Source organism: Tupaia chinensis, unplaced genomic scaffold (genome assembly GCF_000334495.1).
Source record: "Tupaia chinensis unplaced genomic scaffold, TupChi_1.0 Scaffold146445_1, whole genome shotgun sequence".
Classification (NCBI taxonomy): Eukaryota; Metazoa; Chordata; class Mammalia; order Scandentia; family Tupaiidae; genus Tupaia; species Tupaia belangeri.
Genome location: NW_006206301.1, coordinates 1,070,226 through 1,093,154, shown reverse-complemented (window position 1 = coordinate 1,093,154; position 22,929 = coordinate 1,070,226). Strand labels below are relative to the sequence as shown.

The 22,929-nt window shown below is 39.7% G+C and overlaps 1 protein-coding gene across 5 annotated transcripts in view; it reads left to right on the top strand.

The window, feature by feature from the left end:
• TPD52 (tumor protein D52) overlaps positions 1-22,929 on the top strand; it is a 44,821-nt gene that overhangs the window by 10,333 nt on the left and 11,559 nt on the right. For 2 of the 5 annotated variants that reach the window (XM_006168921.3, XM_006168924.2), the window contains exons 2-7: positions 3,108-3,223; positions 9,885-10,033; positions 12,231-12,332; positions 13,413-13,439; positions 20,463-20,504; positions 22,138-22,186. In XM_006168921.3, the coding sequence (XP_006168983.1) occupies positions 3,108-3,223; positions 9,885-10,033; positions 12,231-12,332; positions 13,413-13,439; positions 20,463-20,504; positions 22,138-22,186 (485 nt within the window). The remainder of the gene's footprint in view (positions 1-3,107; positions 3,224-9,884; positions 10,034-12,230; positions 12,333-13,412; positions 13,440-20,462; positions 20,505-22,137; positions 22,187-22,929) is intronic. The other 3 variants (XM_006168923.3, XM_014584332.2, XM_006168922.3) reach the window with 2 other exon arrangements.

Below are 22,929 nucleotides of genomic sequence, written 5' to 3'. Positions count from 1 at the left end.
AACTGAGATGAAGAATTAAGGCAGTGGCTGAGATGTTAATAATCTGATTAGTGGTTTCAGGCCAGGGATCTCCATAGTTTCTCATACCCTCGGGGTGTGATTTTGTTTTTAGGAGATAATTTGTACATGTCCCCTCATAGTGGCTCATGTATGTCAGTAAATATTGGTCATATTTCCTTCTCTTTTTTAAAAAAGTTTTTGCCATAGGGCACTTGTGCTTGTCAGGGGGGCAGGGAGAGAGAGACAGAGGGAGGGAGGGAGGGAGGGAGAAAATGAGAAATGGGAGGGAGGGAGGGAGGGAGGGAGGGAGAAAATAAGAAATCCCCTCCTCCTGGGAGGATGGCCAATACAGCAATCCCTTTTCCTCCATTCTCTCAGAATTTTGGGCATGCATGCATGTGCCCAGCCTGATTTTCAAACTTCCGGGTCTGGCACTTGAATTGTGGTCAGCCTTATGAGAATCTAGCATCTTAACTACCCTACCACCTGCTGTTCCCCCCCCCACCCCCTTTTCATTTAACAACAGCTTCTCATCAGACTTGGAAGAGAAACATTAAACTTAAGAAACAAATTTACATTTTTTGGATTATATAGTTTTAAGTAACCCATACGTTGAAATGTCCTCATTTCCTTTCTTTCATTTTATATGTCATATGAATGAGACATTAATATATTTTCTCTCAAAAGCCAGAATCTACCTTTATATTAAATACTATGTTACTGCATATTGTATACAGCATACAGGGTGTATCCAGAAAAATGTGTAAGGCACAATTAGGATTCTCAGGCTTGGGAAAACTGCAGAGTTAGAAATGACGAAGTTTTGCTTTAGATCTAGTCTGCTGGATTCTTTTACATTTTAGAGAATCTAAGCAATGATTACTAATTGGCACCTTCTCAGTCTGACCCCTCAGCTCCTTAGTTTTATCTTTATTTCCAGAGCAGTAATTTGAAGCATCTGCTTTCAAATCTGGCTGGGTGCAAAATCCTAACTCTGCCACAGTTTTGTCAGTGTGGCCTTGGGCTAGCTGCCTAACCTCTGCAAGCTTCAGTTTCTTCATTCGTAAGTGATCCCCACTGCACAGAAATGCTGCATGTAGATGGCTGGTTTGGACCTCTTAGCTCAAGATAGAATGCACTCTGTGGTGATGATTGTGGTTAATAATTTCCCCAAAGCATAACTGGTATGTTTTGCTGGTGATTTTGGTATCTACCATTCTGCCCTCCTTCGTATTTTTCATTTTCTTATTTTTTCTCCCAATCAGTTATCTTAGTACAAACTGTATCTTTACATTGTAGTGTTGGTGATTTGCTGCCACCTACAGGCTAATGTGAAAAAACCAGAATATGGAATTGCCAACTTTCTTAGAGGCTGAATGTACTATCTCAAGATCTTATTTGTGCTCCTGAAGCCCACTGTGGATAACCCCATGGCTTTCTTTTCTGAGACATTTATGTTCCTTGGTAGCCTCGTTAAGTTCTTGAATAGTATTAGAAACCTCTTAATTTCACTTTGGAATTGGGCAGTGTGCATAAAGCATTGTTGGCAGTCAGATACTGTATTTTTCCCCTTGTATAAGTAGACTTGCAAAGTAGTTTTTATTTAAAAGCAAGAGAGAGTCTTTGCTATTTTTACGCATGGTTTAATACTTGAGTTTTGTTAGTTAGTTTTGATTTTGGGTCTTGTTCTAGTTGGAAAACTTGGAAATTAAGAGAAGAGCATTAAAAATAAAGAATGTTGGGGTCAGCACGTGACCTGGTATTTGAGGCACTACGTTCCCATGTAGCTGACCATGGTTCAATTCCTGGACTTGGCAGCTTAAAAACCACACCAGATGCATGTGCATGCATGCTCAAGGTTCCTAGAGGAGAATGGAGGAGAAGGGATTGCAGCGTGGCCGTCACTTGTGGGGAGAGAGGGTGATTTCTCACTTTTCCTCTCTGTGTCTCTGGTGAGGACATACACGGTATGGCAAAAGCCTTTAAAAAAGTATATAAAGAAAGAATTTATAGGTTGGCAATATTACAGTTCTTACTGTGTTTTTATATACAAAATATTACCCTGTATCCTGTGTTTTTAGTACACAGATATTGTGGATTCTGGATGTTACTTGGTTGCTTGACTCCCATCCCCAGCCTCATGCCCCCTTCATCACATGATCTGACAAGGAAGATAAATGTACTGCATGCACAGAGCTTCGGAAACGGCTTCTGGCAGTACGTGGTAGAGCACCTTGTTCACAGTTTGCTTTGGCTGGAGATGGAGTAAGAGGTGCCAAGGCCCGATAGGGAGAGATGGTGCAGGAAAGCCTGTGTGCTCAGCTAGGGGAGTGGACTTTGCTTTGAAAATGGGAAGGAACCACTGAAGGATTAAGCTAAAGAATGACGTACTCAGATTGTTAGTACTTGGGCAGTCTGCTCAGATATTTAAAGGAGACCCACAGAAGCCGATACTCATGGAGCTGTTCCACCTGTCGATCGTACCTGTGAATAGTATCTGTGCATTCGAGAGCTGCTTCACATTCCGTTTGCCAGTTCACTTGCGGGTTTTAAATGGTTTCATCTGACAAACTTATGTGCCGTTAATATTTCTGTTAACGCCTTCCAGGTAGGCACTGTTTTGGTACTGTCTTACTAGCGGTGGCGATTATCACTTTTTTGTGGGGGAAGGTGTCACAGGGCACTTGTGCGAGGGAGAGAGAGAGAATGAATCACCCCCAGGAAGTCATGATGCATCTTTATGTAGAAAAATATTAGATCGTCGGGAAAGTCATGACCTATTTTCTATGCAAAAATGAGTCATAACTTTCACAACAACCCAGGACGTCGTGACTTTCCTGACAGCCCAGTATGTGTTGACTGAGAATCTGAATAGAAGCAGACAAAATGTTGTTTTCTAAATTTAGATTTTAGTATCATCTAAATTGGTGGCTTTTAGTGGTTAGCCCAGACTTTTCTTCCTCCTCCCCTGGGGAAGCCAGGTCATTTGAAGGTCTAGGAGGTGTGGATCTACCTAGCTGGCTTTATTCCGGTGGGGAGGGTGGAGCGGCCCGGGGAGAATTTTGCTTAGCCTGCACACTTACAGACCCTAACAAATCTCCAACTAGGTCTGCTGAGAACAGACACGGTCCCTGAGGAGGGGGAAGATGCCGCTGCGACGATGGGAGCCACAGAGACCCTGACCGAGGAGGAGCAGGAAGAGCTGAGGCGAGAACTCGCGAAGGTGAGGAACCAGTGCTTTGGGAACTTCACGTGTTGCTGTTTGTACTGTCATTTGTGTTTCTGACGTGCACAGTAACACCTTAGAGTGGGTCCCTGGAGTGAGAAAGCACCAGGTGCTTCCCTGTCCTAGAGGTCGTGGGGAGGGGAGAGGAGGGGGAGGCGATCTCTGGATATGAGAAGACGCATATATGGCTAACACAGGTTTTGAAGTCGGAAACAGATGGGAGGTGGGTGGCGAAAGGCCAGAAGACTTCTTTCTGCCCTTGGCTATGTTGAGAAGACAGGTACCTTTGAATGAACTTCTTTCCCTCCCTTCCTTTTCCTTTCTCCCTTCCCTCCCTCCTTTCTTCCAGCTTCTGAACTCACTGACATCCATTTTTCCTTCCTCCCTCTCTCCCTCCCTTCCTTCCTTCCTAACTCTCTTCTTTTCTATCTACTCTCCTTCTATAGTATTAGCCATTTAAAGTGTACCATTCGGTGGCATTTAGCACATTCAGTGTTGGGCAACCATCACCTTGGACTCGTTAGGCAGTCACTCCTCAGTCTCCCCTTCTTCAGTCCGTGACAACAGCTTCTCTGCTTTGTCTCTGTGGATTTAACTATGTTTTGGATGTAGAAATGGAATCATACAGTATGTGACCTTTCGTATCTGGCGTCTTTCACTTGCTATAACCTTTTGATGTTTATGTTGTAACATGTATTAATACTTCATTCCTTTTTTATGGCTAAATAATATTCTTTTGTCTGTATCTATCATATTTTGCATTTCCATTATTCCACTGGTGGGCATTTGGGTGGTTTCCACCTTTTGAATATTGTGGATAGTGAACTAGGATCATTTATGTACAAATACTTGTTGCAATACCTAGTTTGGGTTCTGTTGTATGTATTCCTAGAAGTGGAATTACTTTGTCTTATGGTAACTCCATGTTTAACTTCTTGGGGGAACAGCCAAACTGTTTACCACAGGAATGACACCATTTCAAATTCTCATTAGCAATTTCTGCATATGCTTGGCAGCATTTATTACTTTCTGTTTTTCTGAGTATAGCCACTCTAGTGGGTGTGAAGCAGTATCTCATTGTGGTTGTGGTTTGTCTTTTCCTAATGATATTGAACATCTGTTCATGTACTTATTGGCTTTTTGTATAGGTACTTTGGAAAAGTATGTGTTCCAGTCCTTAGCCCATTTAAAAAACTAGGTTGTTTGTCTCTCTGTGGCTAAGTATATATACATATTCTGTATACTAGATTCTTATTAGATGTGTGATTTGCAAATATTTTCTCTCATTTTGTAGGCTAACTTTCTTTTCTTTTTTCTTTTTTTTCTATTAATATTTCCAGAGAGAGAGAGAGAGAGAGAGAATGAGAACCCTGCCAGCAGGGCATGGTCATGCTGAAATCCCCTTCTTCCATTTCTCCTTCCTATCAGGAGTTTGGGCACACACACACGTGCCTGGTGTATGTTTCAAGCCTCTGAGTCTTGGATTCTGTCCACAGTTGGCCCTATGGGATCTGGCTTCCCAAGCACATGCTTAGCTGCAGTACTAGGCTGGTCCCTTTTCACTTTATAGTGCCCTTTGATGCACTAATGTTTTCCATTTTGATGTATTGGTAGTTTAATCAAGTAATTATTTAGTTGCTGTGCTTTTAGTGTTATATCTAAGAATCCATTTCCAAATCTCAATTTACCTGTTTCCCGTGACTTTTTATAGAATTAGCTCTTAATGCTTTAAGCCTAAACTTGAAATTCACTTATGTTTCATATACATATTATTTTTAGAACTTGAAAATAATTTTATACAGTGTTTTAAAATGTAAGTTGCATGAGGTCAGATAAGGAATTTTCCATTCGTAGTGTGTTGGTGCTCATAAAGCCTCAGATTTTGGAGCATTTTGGATTTCAAATTTTTGGATTAGTGATACTTAATCTATAGTAATAATTAGCTATAATAAAATTATTTACATTTAAAAGCAATGATAGTTTTCATGTGGGAAAGGTTTTATGTCAGTCATTGCTTGAAATAACTATAGAAACTTAAGTAGAATGTGGATATTAAACCCTCTCACTCTTTTTTACTCCTTTTTGAGAGATAATTTATATATCATCAAATTCACCCTTTTAAAGTGTACAGTTCAGTGGTTTATGTATCTTCATAAGGTCGTACAATTACCACCACCATATAACTCCAGAACATTTTCATCAGTCCCAAAATTCCCTGTTCCCATTGCCCATCAATCCCAGTCCTCTCTCTGCAGCCTCTGGCAACTACTAATCTAATTTCTGAATTGATAGATTTGTCTGTTCTGGACATTTGATATAAATGGAATTGTACAACCTGTGCTATATATCATACAATGTGTGTATAATATTCCAAGGTTCATCTGTGTTGTAGCATGTATCAGCATTTCCTTTTTATGACTGAATAATAATCTACGGTGCAGGTAAACCACATTTTGTTTATCCAGTCTTCAATTGGTGGACAGTTTTATCATTTCCACTTTTAGGCTCAGTGAACAAGTGTATAGAGATTTTTGAGTGAACACATGTTTTCAATTCCCTTGGTTATTACCTAGAAGTGGAATTGCTGTGTCATATGGTAGGTCTCTGTGTTTAACTCTTTGAGGAACCGTCAAAGTACTTTGCTGCCAAACTACATCAGTTTACATTCCTATCTTAGTGTCTGAGAGTTCCAGTTTCTCTACATCCCTGTGAACTTGTGAATGTCATCTTTTTTATTATAGCTATCTTAATGGTAATGAAGTAGTATCTTGTAGTTCTGATTTGTATTTCTCTAACTGCTAAGGCATAGTGTTAAACATCTTTTCATGTGCTTTTTAGTTGTGTATACATCTTCTTGTAGAAATGTCTAGCTATGTCTTTGCCCATTTCCCCGTTTTTAAATTGGGTTATTTGTACTTTTGTTATTTAGTTGTAACTCTCTTTATATGTTCTGGATATTAGATCCTTAACAGATATATGAGATAATAGACCCTTAGCAGACATAAAAAAAAAGTTTGGAGAAATGCATATTAATGCATGGATTTCAAAATTTTTTTTAAAGAATTATTTTATTTTAACTTTATTTATTTATTTTTTAATTTGACCAGAGAGGGATAGAGCAAGAGTGAGAGTGAGAGCAAGAGAGAGAGAGAGGGAAAGTGAGAAAGCAAGCCTCCAGGTCTGGGACTCAAACTGTGGTTAGCCATGTGGGAGTCCAGTGCCCTTAACCACCACGCCACCTGCCGGACCCAGGATTTCAGAATTTTTTTTTTTCCAAAATAAACCTGTATTTTAATTCCACTTTCTACAAATTATTGAACTCTTCTTCACTTAATTTGCATATATTTCCCTCATATTTTTCTGATAGTGCATGTGCACGCATGTGTATGGCAGAGAGCGGAAGATAGAGAATATTACCCTTGACAGCATCTTGTTATGTCACTGTCCCCTTCCCCAGCCCTCCACATGTGCACACACTCAGCATGTCTTCACGCTGACCCAGGATCTACACCCATGGGTGACCATATGGCTTCCAGAATATAGTCAAGTGCTCTGTGGACTGTGCTGCCTACCCTGGGCCTATTTCCTCCATTCTTTTGGTCATCTTTTTACTTTGATAATGTCCTTTACAACACAACAGCTTTTTTTTTTTTTTTTTTTTTTTTTTTTTTTTTCTTAGGGACCGGTGCGCAAAGACAAAGAGAGACAGACAGAAAATGAGAAATCACCCCCCAGAGAGCTGGCTATGCCGCAGTCCCTTCTCCTCCATTCTCCTCTTGGGATCTTGGGCACGCAAGCACATGCCATCCAGCGTGAATTTAAGCCGCCGGGTCCAGGACTTGAACTGTAGTTGACTACATGGGAGTCCAGCCATTACGCCACCTGCTGGTTCCCATAGCAGCTTTATGAATTTTGGTGAAATTCAGTCATCTGTTTTTGTTTTTTTGTCACTTGTACTTTTGGTGTCATATCTAAGAAACCATGCCTAGTTCAAGATCTTGATCATTTACCTTGCTGTTTTCTTCTAAGAAAACATGGTATAGCCATGACATTTAGGTTTCTGATCTACTTCGAGTTAATTTTGATGTATGGCCAACTTTATTCTTGACGTAGGAAAATGTGTTTGGGATCTAACAGACTGGGGGAAAAAAACCTGTTCTTTCTTCACCAAATTTTCTTGGCATCTTTGTCAAAAACTGACCATAGAATATAGGCTTATTTCTACACTTTTAATTCTATTCCTGCCCCCTTTTTAAATTCTATTCCCTTGATCTATATGTCTTGCTTATATTAAGTACCTCAGTCTTAATTAACTTTGTAGTAACTTTCCTACTCATTATTTTTGAGTTACATCAGGGATTCTTAATTATGTTCTCCTTTATGCTTTTAAGGCATTCTATTCTGTGTCTAAATGTTGAAATAAAGAATTAAAGTTGTGATATGCTGGGCTCGGTATGTTGGCAGCACAAGCTAACCAATAAAAGCACGAATTATGCTCGGTACTTCGGAAAGATTACAGTGGTCTTTCTTTCCAACTTTTATTAGAGGAAACATACCTCGGAAAAGTGTTAAGGAATAGGAAACTTATCATTTAAGTCTGTTTGATAAATCTGAAGTTTGGAGTTTGAGTAAAGAGGAACATATTGGAATAAGAGTGTACAGTGAAAGTTAGCCATCAATTGACAAGTAGATCAGAATATCTGGGTTGAAATTCTGGTTCCTACATTATTGGTTTGATGACTTTGGGCAATTCATTTAGTTTATTTGATTTTGAGCCTTATTAATTTCTCCTTTCTTAGATATTTTTTCCTCTTATTCTGCTTTGTCAGTGTACATCTCAATGTGTGATTTTCAAAGCTGGAGAAACAACACTTGAGATCTTGTCTGACAAGCACAGGTGCTTATCTGTGCTGGACCTGCAGTCCGGTTCATGCCACTAAAGAGCTAGGCTGTAGGTTGTTATTTTATTTATTAATTTTTTCTGGCAGCCATATCATATTTGGTTTATCCTTTTCTCCATTACCAAGTACTATTTTCCTCTGTCTCATGTTCTCTAAATATTTAATTAGCAGTCGAAAGAGTTTACTTAGCAGTACTGTGTGTTATTTTTTAAAAGCTGTATTGTCTTTGATATCATAGAAGTGCTGTGCAGGTCAGACTGAGAGTGTGGCTCTGCAGTAAGCCTGGGGGAACATCCCTCTAAGGGTTTTGAATATTTATGAATGTACTGTAGGGACTCACTTTCTCAGCTCCCTGGGACAACAACAACAACAAAAAACTCTCCCGCATGCTGTCTGTTCTGAGTCTGCCCCCTTCCCCGTTTTCATGACTTAACCTTTTCCTCTACTCTGGAGGTCGGTTTCCTTTCTTCATAGCTTCTACTTCCAACTTTGGCCTCCTCCAATGTATTTAAGCTGTGGTGTAGTGGTTAAGGTGCTGGACTCCCACATGGCCGATCACAGTTTGAGTCCACAACATCTTATTAACTCATATGCCTGAAAGCTTCTTTCTTTAGGTCTTTTCAGCATTTCCTCCCAGTGTTTCGTAGATTTTTCAAGTCAGGTTCCCGGATGAGAGCAGCTGATTAATCAAGCCCCTCTTTTCATAGCAGGAATATCACTTTTTCTTGGCCACTTAATCAGTGGCTTCCTTGGCTCAAGGCCTCACCTTTAACCATCTGGGTGTGTCTTTTTAGTTGGCATTAAGGGTCTGTCCTAGTTCATTTTTTTGCTAATAGTAAAAATATCTGAGTCTGGGTGATTTATAAACGTAGAGATTTATTTATGTTACAGTTAGGGAGTGCAAGGTCCAGGGGATACACCATGATGAAAAGCAGGAGAGCATGAGTCTCTGTCCGACTCACTATCTGTCTTTAGAAACCCACCTGAACTCAGTCTTGAGACATCCCTCACCCCATGCCTAGTCACTTCTCCCGGGCCCCACCTTTCAACACTGGAATGGGATTACATTTTCACCCTCTTAATCCCCTCACACCTAAATAAATATCAGTTTGTGAATTTTGTGGGCATTCCAACAATAGCACAATCCATGTGGAACTTCTGTAGGGCTGTGTCGGGAGGTAGTTTGACTTATTATGTTGGTGGCTTTAGCAAATACTGGGGCTGATCTATCTAGGCTATCTCCATTATAAACTCATATGAAATAAGCAAGAAGCTTAGACTTTAGGCTGCCTTGGTTGTGTGTGCTTTGGTGGAGGACGGAGATGAGTTTGACTCATATACAAGTATGAGTCGTTACAGGTGTTCAAGTAGAAATGTCTAGCTGGAAAGGCAGACCCAGAAGTCAGGATGGTGGATTCGAGAGTAATTTGAGTAACATCCGTGTAGAAGTTCTGAGCCGTCACCTGTGTGAGGTAGCTGAATAGGAAGTAGAGCGGGAGGGGAGAAGGCCGATACCAAGGCCAAGCCAAGACTGGAATATAAAGACCTGCCCTGGGAGGGGAAAGAAAAGCCCCACAGGAGGTTCAGCATGTAACCAGTCTACTTAACAACTTCATATATGTATTTTTAAAGAGACAGATCAATGAATAAAAAACAAATTTAAAGGACTCCAGAATATTGAGAATGCGTTTACACTAGTAATCTTAATGTACAGACTGATCGTTGCTGTGTTCCTACCCCAACCTTCTTCCTCATAGGTAGAAGAGGAAATCCAGACTCTGTCTCAGGTGTTAGCAGCCAAAGAGAAGCATCTAGCTGAGATCAAGCGGAAACTTGGAATCAATTCCCTACAGGAACTAAAACAGAACATTGCCAAAGGGTGGCAAGACGTGACAGCAACATCCGCGTATGTTCCCTTGACTTTACATTTTTTTCTAGAGAACGTAGAAGCCACGTTTGCTTCTTTTGCCTGGGGAGAGGAAGAAAAAGGGGGACAAAAACACTTCTGTACCTTTTCTTTGGGCTGCACAGAGCACTCCCCAGTTCCCAAGTATACTCAACTCTTTTCTTACTTTGGTTTTGCACACTGTTCTAGAGAATAGAAAGAAAACCAGCCTCACGGACCAGCAGTTTGGCATAATGGCTATGTCGCTGGACTCCCATGTAGTCGACTACAGTTTGAGTCTCGGACTCGGTAGCTTAAACTCATACCAGGCGCGTGTGCGTGCGTGCCCAAGATCCCAAGAGGAGAATGGAGGAGAAGGGATTGCAGCATGGCTATCCCCCCTACCCCCGGGTGTGATTTCTTGCTTTCTGTCTCTCTCTTTCTGGCACGTGCACACACGCCCGATAGCAAAAACCCTCTCCAAAAAAAAATAACCAGTCTCAGATATGAAGAAATAAAATTCAGGTTCCAAAAACGTTGTATACTGACTTACCAAATATGTACATTTTGTCATTTAGTCCTCAGAATAATCCAGTAGGGTGGGCGATGACATAACCCTAGTTAAGGCAGCAGCTCACGTAGGTTAAGTTTTGACCTGACAAATCTCTCAATTTAAGGAGTCAGGATTTGAACTCAGTTCTGGCCTACTGTAGAGCCAGTCTCTTTTGTACTCTGCTAAGTGCACATCATAGGATTCTCAGGTTGTATTCCCATAATGTGCTTATAGAAGAGGCCAACCCCTTAAACATTTTGTCTTTTGGTCACACAGATCATAATACGGCACTGTCATAGTGCAGTTTTTTTTTTCTTTTTTCCTGGCATGAGGAGGAGCAAGTTTCTCGTAAAAGACCCCCAACTCTTCCCTGTCTTCTGTGTTCAGTCCCATCTGCTGGTGAGCTTAGGGGTTGTCTGCAACCTAGTCATCAGGGGCAGCGCCAGCCGCATTTGACAGTACTCAGGTGCACACTCTTCGCTCCATTTTCTACCTATATGAGTGGGCGGTGGGAAAACACATAGGAAACTATTCTTCGTGTTACCATAAACCATGTTTGTTCTTGGTGTTTGATCTTGACAGAGTAAGTGAAACTGTGTGAGCATGTATTTCCATAATGCAGGGATCTTAACTTTTTTGGTAGGTACCTTATTCTTCTGTTTCATTTTTTGTTGTTGTTGGCTTTTGTTTTTGTTTGTTTCTTCCCAATCCCTAGGAAGCTGGGAAGAGGCAGGTGTTAAATTCTACCTTCGCATTTTAGCGTACATTACAGTAGAGCAGTTTTTAAGCAGTGCCTCATTTATAAACTTCACTGAGAGTCCAGCAAGTCCTTACTTGGTAGCACTGGAGACGTGCAACATTTAAAAAAAATCTATGCCCATAAAATTTGTTGGGATAATAAAATACACATTGGCCCTATCTATCCTAACCAATGTTTTGTTTTTGGCTCTTTTTTAGAAGGAGATAACATTGTAAAAGGCCTCTGAGGAATAGATTGCATTTTTATTTTGTTTGGCTGATGTGGAAAAGGAAGGAACAAGAGGTATAATTGTGTGCAGACTCTGGTTCATTTTCACTTTTGTTCCACAACCGTTTTTAGCCTTTACCCTGATTTCTTTGACTCTGCCTTTCCTACTGGACCAGGGCACTGCAGACGATTGTCTCTGACATGAACTTAAGTGTAAGAGTATGTGAAGATGCTCATGGTGGTCTTAAAGGAGTTTAGGAGGGTTTTTTTTCTTTCCCCCTTTGCCCCCTCTCTTATTTTAACCATGAATGAATGAAAGGGACGGGACACCCAACAGGATCTTTTTTTTTGAAAGTATTATTTAATTTTATTTATTATTATTATTAACTACCAAGCCACCTGCTGGCCCTCCCAATAGGATCTTGATGCCACAATCTACCTCCAGCTCATTCCAGCCCCAGATGATGGGTACCAGTGTTCCTGGCATGCTCAGGGAATCTGGAACCCTCTCCTGTGGGTCAGCATCTTAGACCACTGCAGGTCATTGCTACGCCACTGCCTAACCTCTAGGAGTTTAGAAGTTCTTAAAAATATTTTTTAGAATTCTCCAACAGGTGGTGACTTCTGTGCTTGAAATGATTGATATCAGAAAGGTTCAGTGACTTTCCTTTGCTCTGTTCGTTTATCATTAAATACAGGTATAAGAAGACTTCTGAAACCTTGTCTCAGGCTGGCCAGAAGGCATCGGCTGCCTTTTCATCTGTGGGCTCAGTCATCACCAAAAAGCTGGAAGACGTAAAGTATGTCCTCACTTTTCCTTCCTTGCTCATTGACTAGCTGAGGCAAATTAAAATGTTACTGTGGTTGCATCTGTTTCCTGACTTCGGCTCTAGACGATGCTGAATTTTCCTCTGTTAAGAGTGAAGGAAGGTGCTCCTTCAACAAATGCTTGCCTAAATTCTTGTGGGCATGGCAGTCTAACTTCATGAATCTCTTTAAGGTTGAAAAATTCTGGTTGTGAACTTTTGTGTCTTTTTAGTCCCTCTTGATCCACAGGGTAAGTATATCTCTGGTGGTTGCAAGTTCGTGTCTGTGAGCAGAGCCTGGTGACTTACTGGGGATGCGTCCAGGGGCATCGATGTGCACGCTTGGATTGAGACCTGGCTTCATTTCCTCTTTGTGACATTTTTAGCCCATGTTGTGACTATAACATGCTAGTGGAACCTTCATGTATCTCTTTCTACTAACCTGTAAGCTGTATCTACATTCATGCTTAGGCCCAGATCTTGATTTTGAGCTGTTGTGTTTTATTTGCATTTTATATTTTAGATCAGTCTGCAGAATTTTCCTTGCCATTTTGATCTAACCACTTCACAGTGCTTTTGTGCCCTCCTCTACCCATGTGGAGTAGAATAGTGCTGAAAATGACAAACGTGTTTTAAATCAGCTCTGCTTCTGTTGGCATGCAAGACTTCTGTGTAATAGAAAACAATGCTCAGATTGCATGACTTTGTGTTTTTCATTTATGGAGAAACTTTGTGTTTTTCATTTATGGAGAAAGTAGATTTTTACAACCAGAATTTTGTTGGCTGAATAGGTTTGATCAATGTATAATCCTTTATACCAAAAGAACTAGATTCTTTCCTCATTATATCTGACGTATCCTCAGTCTAAGGATAATGTAATAAACGTAAGCTTTCTTAAAGCCTTCTGACAATTACGCACATCTGTTAGGTGCTCTCCTTTTTTTTATGCTGACTGACTTGTGTAGCAATTTAGAGCTCAAGTAAAACATACAACTTTTAAAAAGTAGGTTATTTAATTGTTTCAGATTTATCAGAACTTCTTTCTTTTTTAATGCTTACTCTGGCTTCTTACAGATTGCAAGCCTTTTCACACTCCTTTAGGTAAGGAGAGAGTTTGACCCATCACTGCAGTCTGGCAGTCGTTTGAGACGAGTGTGCTCAAGATTAGATTACTTTGCCACGTTGGATGGTCATGTGTGTCCACTATATAAGTTTCTTCCATTTGAGTATCTCTGTAGTGCATTCCTAATATCGAGGGAGGATTTCTTGTATACCCTGAGTAATGAGTAAATGAAAAAAAGAATTTGACACTGTGGTTCAAGGGATATGGAAATGATCTTGACATTTCTTTTTTACTTTTGTAAGAAGAAGCAGTATTACCATGGCATGAAGAATTCCTCCCTTTTAATGTCTGATTTTGTTTGTTTTTGATGCTTTTGTTTCTTCAGTGCTTTTGTAAGGATGTTGGAATTCTCCTTCACCTGGGTCTCATTATGCAATTGTAATAAACTGCATATGTGCTGCCTCTTGATGTTAGTCTTCTGTCTTATATGGTTACTCTGTTTTTATAAATTGTAGTAAAATATACATAAGATAAAATTTATCATTACTTTGCACCCTTTAATACTTGCTTTATTAGCTTATTTCTTTTACTGTTTTCTTATTTCTTTATACTAGCTATATTTTTTATGTAATTATTCTATTGAACTTTATTTATTTACTTTTTTTTTTTTTTTGATTTGGCCAGAGAGAGACAGAGCGAGAGAGAGAGAAAGTGAGAGAGCAAGCTACCAGGTCCGGGACTCTAACCATGGTCAGCCATGTGGGAGTTTAGCTCCATTAACCATCAGGCCACCTGCCGGCCCTCACTTATTATATTCTTCACGAATGCAAAGTAGTTTCATGGTTTTCAAAAGGAAAAAATATCAGGCTAAAAAAGAGCGTACATTAAAAAGAAAAAAGGTTAGCCCAAACCATGCCTTATTAGAAGGAGACTATGATATTAAGCAAATCTCTCCTGTCCCTCCTGTGTAGATTTTCTGATCATCAGATTAGTTGTTGGGATGAAGTAAGATGGAGGAAGGAAGGTCTTTAGAATGTAAGTAGGAAAGATAGTCATCTCCATCTCTGATCCCGTTAATGCAGATTATCGTCTCAGGCAATCCCTTGTTAAGTCTAGCAATTTGCTTTCCTGAGTAAGCAAACAGGCACTTGATATTTCCTGTCTTGGTGACACTTAGCCTTGGAAGTCAGAGTACATCATGAGGCTTTTATAAACTCTAAATTTTCAACTGTTTCAAACCAAAATTGGGCCAGCTCCATGGCTTAGTAGTTAAGGGAGCCAGATTCCACATGGCCAACAGTGGTTTGAGTCCCGGCCCTAGTGAAAAACACACCTGGCACAAGTACATGTATGCCCAAAGTCCTGATGGGATGGAGACATGGAGGAGAAAGGATTGTGGTGTGACCACGGCCCATTAATGGCATACTGTAATAATTCACTACCTCACTGGTCTACTCTTTTTGATATATTTAAGAGGAAGTGCTTATTAACTTTTTCTTTAAATGTGTGTTTTCTCATGCAGACCTCTAGATATTTTTAATTTGTCTTGGGCTCATTGAAGTCATTTCAGGGGATTTCCTTTTTTACTGAAGATTTTTACCATTTAATGGGGAAAAAATTCTCTCTTTACTCTTATCAGAGAATATCTTACAATTTGAAATGCTTTAATGACCTTTTCTATCTTTCATGTCAGTATTTCCCAGTTTTAGTTACCAAAACAGATTATTCATTCATTATGTTATTAAAAAATAATTTTTCAGTGCTCACCTATGCCAAGTACTACTGTTTTAGCTCTAACGCTGTGGTCTAACATCCCAAATAATAATAGATCGAAATTTGAAAGCTTTATGAGCATATGATCGAATATGAATAGGTGTTAATTCATGTTTCATTTAAAGTCATCCATTATAATCATAATGGTTAACAATTGTAGGCCAGGCAAAACTGTATCTAGTGCCTTAGGAGTAGGTTCTATTACTGTTTTTGTATTGCAGATGAGGAAACTGAGCAATAGGGTGATTAAGTGACCTGCCCAAGATTGCACAGGACGTGTAAGTGGCTGATGACTGGACTTTGAGCCCAGCCCACCCTAGTTCCAGAGCTTCCTCGGTGCTCCTTGAGAGCAATGATAATTTAAGATAGTGTCCCTCCAGACACTGTTCAGTATTTGCTTTGGGAAGTAATTGCAGTCCTCACCTATGGCAAGAGATAGTTGGCGAGGGCAAAATGGAAGAGGAGAGAGCTCTTAAATGCACTGTTGGCATTCCAGCCTGCTAGCCGTTGGCTCTTCCATCTTTTCCTCCACCTCCTTCTCCCCCTCCCCTTTTACTATGGTTAGAACTGAAACGATCCAGTAACTGTGTACAAAACAAGGAAAATGTTAAAGAATCCAGCTTCTTAAAAGGATAACTATTTCAAAATAAGAGTAAATATGACATTGAGAATTACTTAGAACTGAGTTGTCCTTGGATTTTTTTTTCTCTGTGTGTTTTGAGGAACTCAGCTTTGTGTCTGCTTTAATTACAGATTGACATTGGGTTGTTGGAAAAGTCTTGACTTATTTTTCTGTTTTTCTCTGCAAAATGCATTATGACTTTTCTGATAATCCAATTTATCAGAGGATTACAAATCAAGGTTGAAAAATATTAATAAAATTTCCTTTATAGATGCTAACATCTTTTTTCTTTTTTTTTTGAGAGGTTTTTTTTTTTTTTTTTTTTTTTTTTTTGCTATAGGGCGTGTGCACTCGCCAGACAGAGAGAGATAGAGGGATAGAAAGCAAGAAATCACCCCCCCAGAGGGGGATGGCCATGCTGCAATCATTTCTCCTCCATTCTCCTCTCGGGATCTTGGGCACACACGCACATGCGCCTGGTATGAGTTTAAGCCACCGGGTCCGGGACTCCAACAGTGGTCAACTACGTGGGAGTCCAGTGACATAGCCATTACGCTAACTGCTGGTCCCTTAGATGCTAACTGATCTTTAAAACCTATCTATTAGACATGACTAGTGCTGCAGCAACATGACTTTTTTGCTTTTGAAGGCTTTCATGTTTGTTTGTTTTTTCAATTGCCAGTGGGCACATGTGCCAGAGAGGGAGGAAGAGGGAAGAGAGGGAGGAAGAGAAGAAGCACCACTCAGCAGGGTGTGATCATGACACGAATCTTTTTCCTCCGTTTCTCCTTCCCATCAGGGTTGTGGACATACACCCACATGTGCTGGCTTTGTTTTTCAAGCTGCCAGGACTACGATTTGGGATCCTGTTCCATATGCATAGCACTTAACCACTGCACTATGGAGCCGGCCCAAAGGTTCCCATGTTTAAACTTGAAAGAAACTGCAGATAGATGGCACGTAAGTTGAGGTAATTTGAAGCTCTGTAACCTTTCGTAGAGAGACGAGAAATGAAAGAACAGTGAGATTACAGACTAGCTATCAACAAAATTGCATTTTATCTAAATATAGATCATATAGATTATAGGGGGGAACAAAGAGCTAGGATGGAATTGAAAACTGGTACGTGCTCTTCGTCCTTCCTCCTAGAATGGCTACTCCACAAGCAGAGTCCTTGAGTTTGAGTCTGTCTCTGTTAACCGATTTTAGTTACCTGTTCGGTGGGTGTATTTTTTTATTGTAAAATATAATACATACATAAAAGTGCCTCCCAACTAAATTTGACTCAATGGTTTTTCACAAAATAAATACTTTTGTTTGTTTGTTTTGAGTAGATATAGTCCTTTTTTGGGGTAATTTTTAAAAATTTTATTTTTTACATTTTTCCCATATTTACTTTACATATAAAATTTTTTTGCTCATACTTCATAGTTCTTGACAGTTAATAGATAAACAACTTAAACTCTCAAAAAACTGAATTTTAAAGATAACTTTCAAATATTTGTTATAATTTTGTTTGTGACTCTGTAACAGACAGTATGGTCTTAAGTATTTTTGAGAAGATATTTGCTTGTCAACTACTCAAACAGTTGAAAAGGAACCAGCCAGCGTACAAGTCACACATAAACCTTCCCAGTTTATTCTGCCTACCAGGTATTCTGTGGCTTACCATCTGCTAGCAAAGATCAATCTGTTTCTTCCTTCAGAGACTTCCTGAAGGTAATCCTCTGGTTATAGCTGCTCTTCTGCAATCTCTACTGATTACAATGCTGGGCCAGAAAAGTCCAGGTTATTTTATGGTACAAATTCTTTCATCTGGCTTCTCTAACCCTCTCTCCCAGGCAAAACTATTTATGGTGCCGGGCAACCTTTCCAAGAGCTTTCTTGAGATCTACCTTAGTTCTATAACTTTCTGGTCATATCTCCAGATATGACATTCCAGTCAAAGCCCTGACAAGAAGTTATTTCCAATTTCTGATGCAAAGCCAGAGGTAGTATTGAACTACACACATTTAAGTGGTAATATACAAAGAAACATCATTAAAATATTTATTTAGTTGGAGTGTTGCTGGTTAAAGTGGCTTGGAACACAACCTGATCTTTTACATGGGTGCTTAGAGACAGTGACTAGAATTAGCTTTGAATGTCTGAAATTTGCATTACTTTATCCACCTATTTTCTCATTTTGTTGGTACTCTAGAATTTGATGTGTAAGTTTCATGAGCAAGCAGCTTATTAATGTTCAGCCATTACTCATCTTCTTTTGCCAGAACACAGTAGTTTCTGCCAAAATGAATGTTATGGGTCTTTTGGCTATTAGGAACAGAAAGCTTTGAAAGTTAGCTCACCTAGAAAGAGAAATGTGTTGCACAGGTAAAACCTTCTTTTATAGTCCAAGGAGGTGGAAAGGAAGCAAGCTTAACTGGAAAACTGATAGACATCAGGAGAGCATCCAGAAACCAAAAAACCTGTTCCTTGCCCACCTGCTTGTTCTCTGCATCGTCAACCTTGCCCCTTCATTTCCTCTATTTCTCTCTGTGGTTATATTTGATTCTTTGGGAACTGGCTTCCTCTGTGTTCTTGCTGCTTTTACTGATCCAGGAAAGTCCTCCTCAACTTCTAAGTCTATGTAATTTTCTAGTTGAAGAAAATGTCACTAACTGAGCTAGCAGCTTAGTGTCTTAATCTTGCTGGGTGGTCAGAAAAATCATGATGCATTTTTCCATGTTTTTCTCTATGCAAAAATACGTCATGACTGCTGTGATCCAGTGGTATGCTAGGATAAGACTCTTAATTGTCTTAACTCCTTTTTCTTTTTATCCAGTCTAAACAGTTTGTAGATCACCAGGAGGTTTGCTGTGGTGGGTGGTACTCCATAGATGTAGTTACTAAGTAGTTATGGTAGAAGGTGGTTGTGGTGCTATATCTCTCTCAGGCAGCTTCTTTACAAGGGTCTGAGAAAGGGCAGGTGAGCAGGATTCTCGTGATGTAAATTTAGAAGGATTTTTTTTTTTTTTTAAATCTCTATCCTTCAAATACGGGACCAACAGACTGTGATTGATCAAGTAGGAAAAGAATTAGCAAATTCTTTCCAGAATAGTTTACTGATTATCTTTGGTTACACTGACTGCCAGCATGTTTTGATAATGTGTGTGTGTGTATATGTGTGTGTATATATATATGTACACATATATATACACATATATATGTACATATATACACATACCAATATCAAGCTCATATTCCATATTATAACATATTAATGCAAGACTAGATTTAAGAAGCTGCACACAAAACATATTATCATTTGTAACAATGGCGTCTCTGACAAAAATAAATCATGTATCAATACACAGAAAATACTTTTAATATATGAGAATAGTTTTTAATAATTGAGAATACATACTTTGGGATGTCTGATTTACCCAAAGAAAAAATAGTCACCAAAAAAGCTTTGCTAATGATCAAAAGATTATATGCAAAGTATTACTAGCAATATCAGCAGAATGCAGTGTTATTCAAGCCCAAGGTTAAGGCGTTCGTATCTGGTGAGGTGGTCTATGGGAAATGCCTAAGAGTAGATAACCTTGAACATGATGGTCTGTGAACTGCACTGAGAACCTGGTCCTAGTTGACATGGGCCAGATGTTATTTGAATGGCTTTTAAGAACACTTAGTTTAATTGGAAGGAAGTACTAGTGTCTTTTATTACTGTTACCTCTAAGGGTTGATACATAATTTTAACATTATTTAAAGGTGTCAGATAGGTGACTTCTTTTGGAATCTTCTTGCCTGGCTTGTGAACAAATATCTGGGAGAAAGATGGCTACAGGAACCCTTCCTGGCCTTGCTTGTTGTGTGTGTGTGTGTGTGTATATGTATGTGTGCGCTTTATTTTTGAGGGGAGGTGATGAACAGCAAATTTGGAGCCCTGAGCACCCCAGCAGAATGCAGTGTTATTCAAGCCCAAGGTTAAGGCGTTCGTATCTGGTGAGGTGGTCTATGGGAAATGCCTAAGAGTAGATAACCTTGAACATGATGGTCTGTGAACTGCACTGAGAACCTGGTCCTAGTTGACATGGGCCAGATGTTATTTGAATGGCTTTTAAGAACACTTAGTTTAATTGGAAGGAAGTACTAGTGTCTTTTATTACTGTTACCTCTAAGGGCTGATACATAATTTTAACATTATTTAAAGGTGTCAGATAGGTGACTTCTTTTGGAATCTTCTTGCCTGGCTTGTGAACAAATATCTGGGAGAAAGATGGCTACAGGAACCCTTCCTGGCCTTGCTTGTTGTGTGTGTGTGTGTGTGTTTATATGTATGTGTGCGCTTTATTTTTGAGGGGAGGTGATGAACAGCAAATTTGGAGCCCTGAGCACCCAGATTTCAGTCTGGACTGTGGCAAGACTTTGGGTATATTATTTAACTTCTGAGTCTCGATGCTGTGTGCCTTACAGCTCCAGATGAAAGCATGTTACAGTTTTCAAAGTGCTTTGTAAATTGTTTTATGGAATAATTTTGATTCCCTCCGCCTCAAAAAGTATATAATTCTTCATGGTGCCAAAAGAATACAGCTCCTAGAAAGCTACGTTTTGTTGGCGTTTGTGTCGAATGATCACTGTACTAACTTCATTTCTATCTCTTTTTAATGCTGCCTCTTAGTATACGCTCCATTCAACATTCAATTAGCATGCCTGCTATGAGGTAAAGTATATTTTTACGAGATGTAGTTGGCTTTGTTCTTTAGTTACATGTTTAATCTCAACTGTCCTGATGTATGGAACTTGAATTCTACTTGAAACAAGCTGCCTAACATTGTATCAATTTTCAATTTCTTTTCCTATTAAGATTGGGATGGGTACAATAGATCAATGAAATAACGTTTCAAAAAAGAATTGTTTCTATTTTATTTTGTAAAACCATTGTTTTGTTTCATATCTGAAACCTGTGTACTTGGCAAAGTGAGTATTCATCTAATATACCTTCTCTTTTCATGGATACAGATGTCCCACTGCCTTTGTTGGCATTAGCTTTGGTTACACTCTGTTTTTCTCCAGCCTTCTCATTTTCCCTTCCTTTGTTCCAGAGCGACATTTGGAGCCCACTGTGATTTAATTCTGTGGTCTGCTTCCATTAGTAAGCCCTTGCAAGTGTTATGTGTTTTTACCTCACCTAACTTCTCTAGAGAGGCAGAGCATTTTTGACATGTGGTTACTTAAACTTAAGTGTGCATTGGAATCACTTGGTGGGCTCCTTCAAATCCCACTTGCTGGGCCCCACTTCCCATCAGTTTCTGATTCTGCAGTGCTGGGGTTGGACCTGAGAATCTGTATTGCTGGCTAGTCCCCAAGAGCTGCTGATGCGGCTAGTATGGGGGGACACACTGTAAGAACCACTGGCTTATACTGCACTACCATCACTTTTGTGGGAAGAGGAAATCCTTTATTCTCTTTTTTCTTTTTCCATCAAGGTCAGGTGGATAGGATAAAAGCTTTGGAAACCTGTGATGAGATCCAAAGGTGTCATGACATCTGCAGTTATTTATGGATGTGAAGGCACTTGCCAGAGCTCAGAGAGCTCTTTTTGACATTTGGGGCAGTGTTGTGAGTAGGCAAGGCCATGTGCTCCTTCCTTTCCTGATCCGTTGTGCTGCTCTCTTGGAATTAGGATTCCAGCTGTAGAACCTCATTTGCTGTGCTTGTTCTACTTGAATGCTATGGGTTCATGTTGGAATCCTAACAGGGAAGATGGGAATCTAAACAGGAATTCTGGAGCATAGTGCCTTAACCAAAATTATATTGACCTACCTAATGGTGGCATTTTCTTGTACCATGACAAATTGTTTGGGGAAGTGACAGAACTGATGTTTTTCTCCTCACATGTGCTTGACTGTATCTGTATATTGCCGGTGTCTAAGACTGGCTCTGTTTTGTAAGACATTTGTGGGACACAGAAATGGTTTATTACCTGTTGATGGTAACATGTATAGTATTCTCAACTGGACTGGTCCGAGGTGTATTTTATGTTGGATAAATTCTCTTTACAAGCTAAATGATATATAGTGATTGTATAAAAAAAAATTTTAAAAATCAAAAGCAAGAAGAAGAGACTGGCTCTGTTCATGGATTCAGAAGTGTAACTGTAGAAATATCACATCAGAAATTGATAATTTTTCATAGTACATATATTTGTATACTTGCACATATATGGTACAGATAAACGCATCTTATTTTGCTGATTGAAAATAATGGTGAGGAATATAATCAACTAATGATATTTCCAAAATTGTTAGATTTTATTCAATGTTTAATCATGCTATTTATTTTTCTTTTCAAAGAAACTCCCCAACGTTCAAATCCTTTGAAGAAAAGGTTGAAAACTTGAAGGCAAGTAGAGAGATGAATGGGGTCTTTGTGGTATTGGTCTTGATGCCTTATTTTTCCTTGGTGTGGGTAAATCATTCACAACAGTATTTGTACAAGTGAAGAATGTAGCAACTTTATTCTTTATATTACTAGTGGACATTTAAATGTTATACATTTTTTTTTTTTTTGTAGAGGTTTTTGCTATAGGGCGGGTGCGCTCGCCAGACAGACAGAGAGAGACATAGAGACAGAAAGTGAGAAATCACCCCCCTGGGGGGATGGCCACGCTGCAGTCCCTTCTCCTCCATTCTCCTCTTGGGATCTTGGGCACACGTGCACGCACACGCGCCTGGCGTGAGTTTTAAGCCACCGGGTCCGAGATGCAAACCACGGTCGACTATGTGGGAGTCCAACGACAGCCATTATGCTAACTGCTGGTTCCCTCTTCCTATTTCTTGAGTGTGTGTTGTAGAATGGTAGCATACCAAGTGCTGCTTTTCTGCTTTCTTCATTTCAAATACTTTTGTAATTGAACAAGAACTATAATTTTATTGTAGACAATTAACAAAAAAGGAATTGATCTGACCGCCCAGAAACAGTAATAGGACCCTGTTACTATGCTGTTTAAAAAAGGAGGGGGAGGGACCAGCAGTTAGCGTAATGGCTATGTCACTGGACTCCCACGTAGTCGATTGCGGTTCGAGTCCCGGACCCGGTGGCTTAAACTCACGCCAGGCGCGTGTGCGTGCGTGCCCAAGATCCCG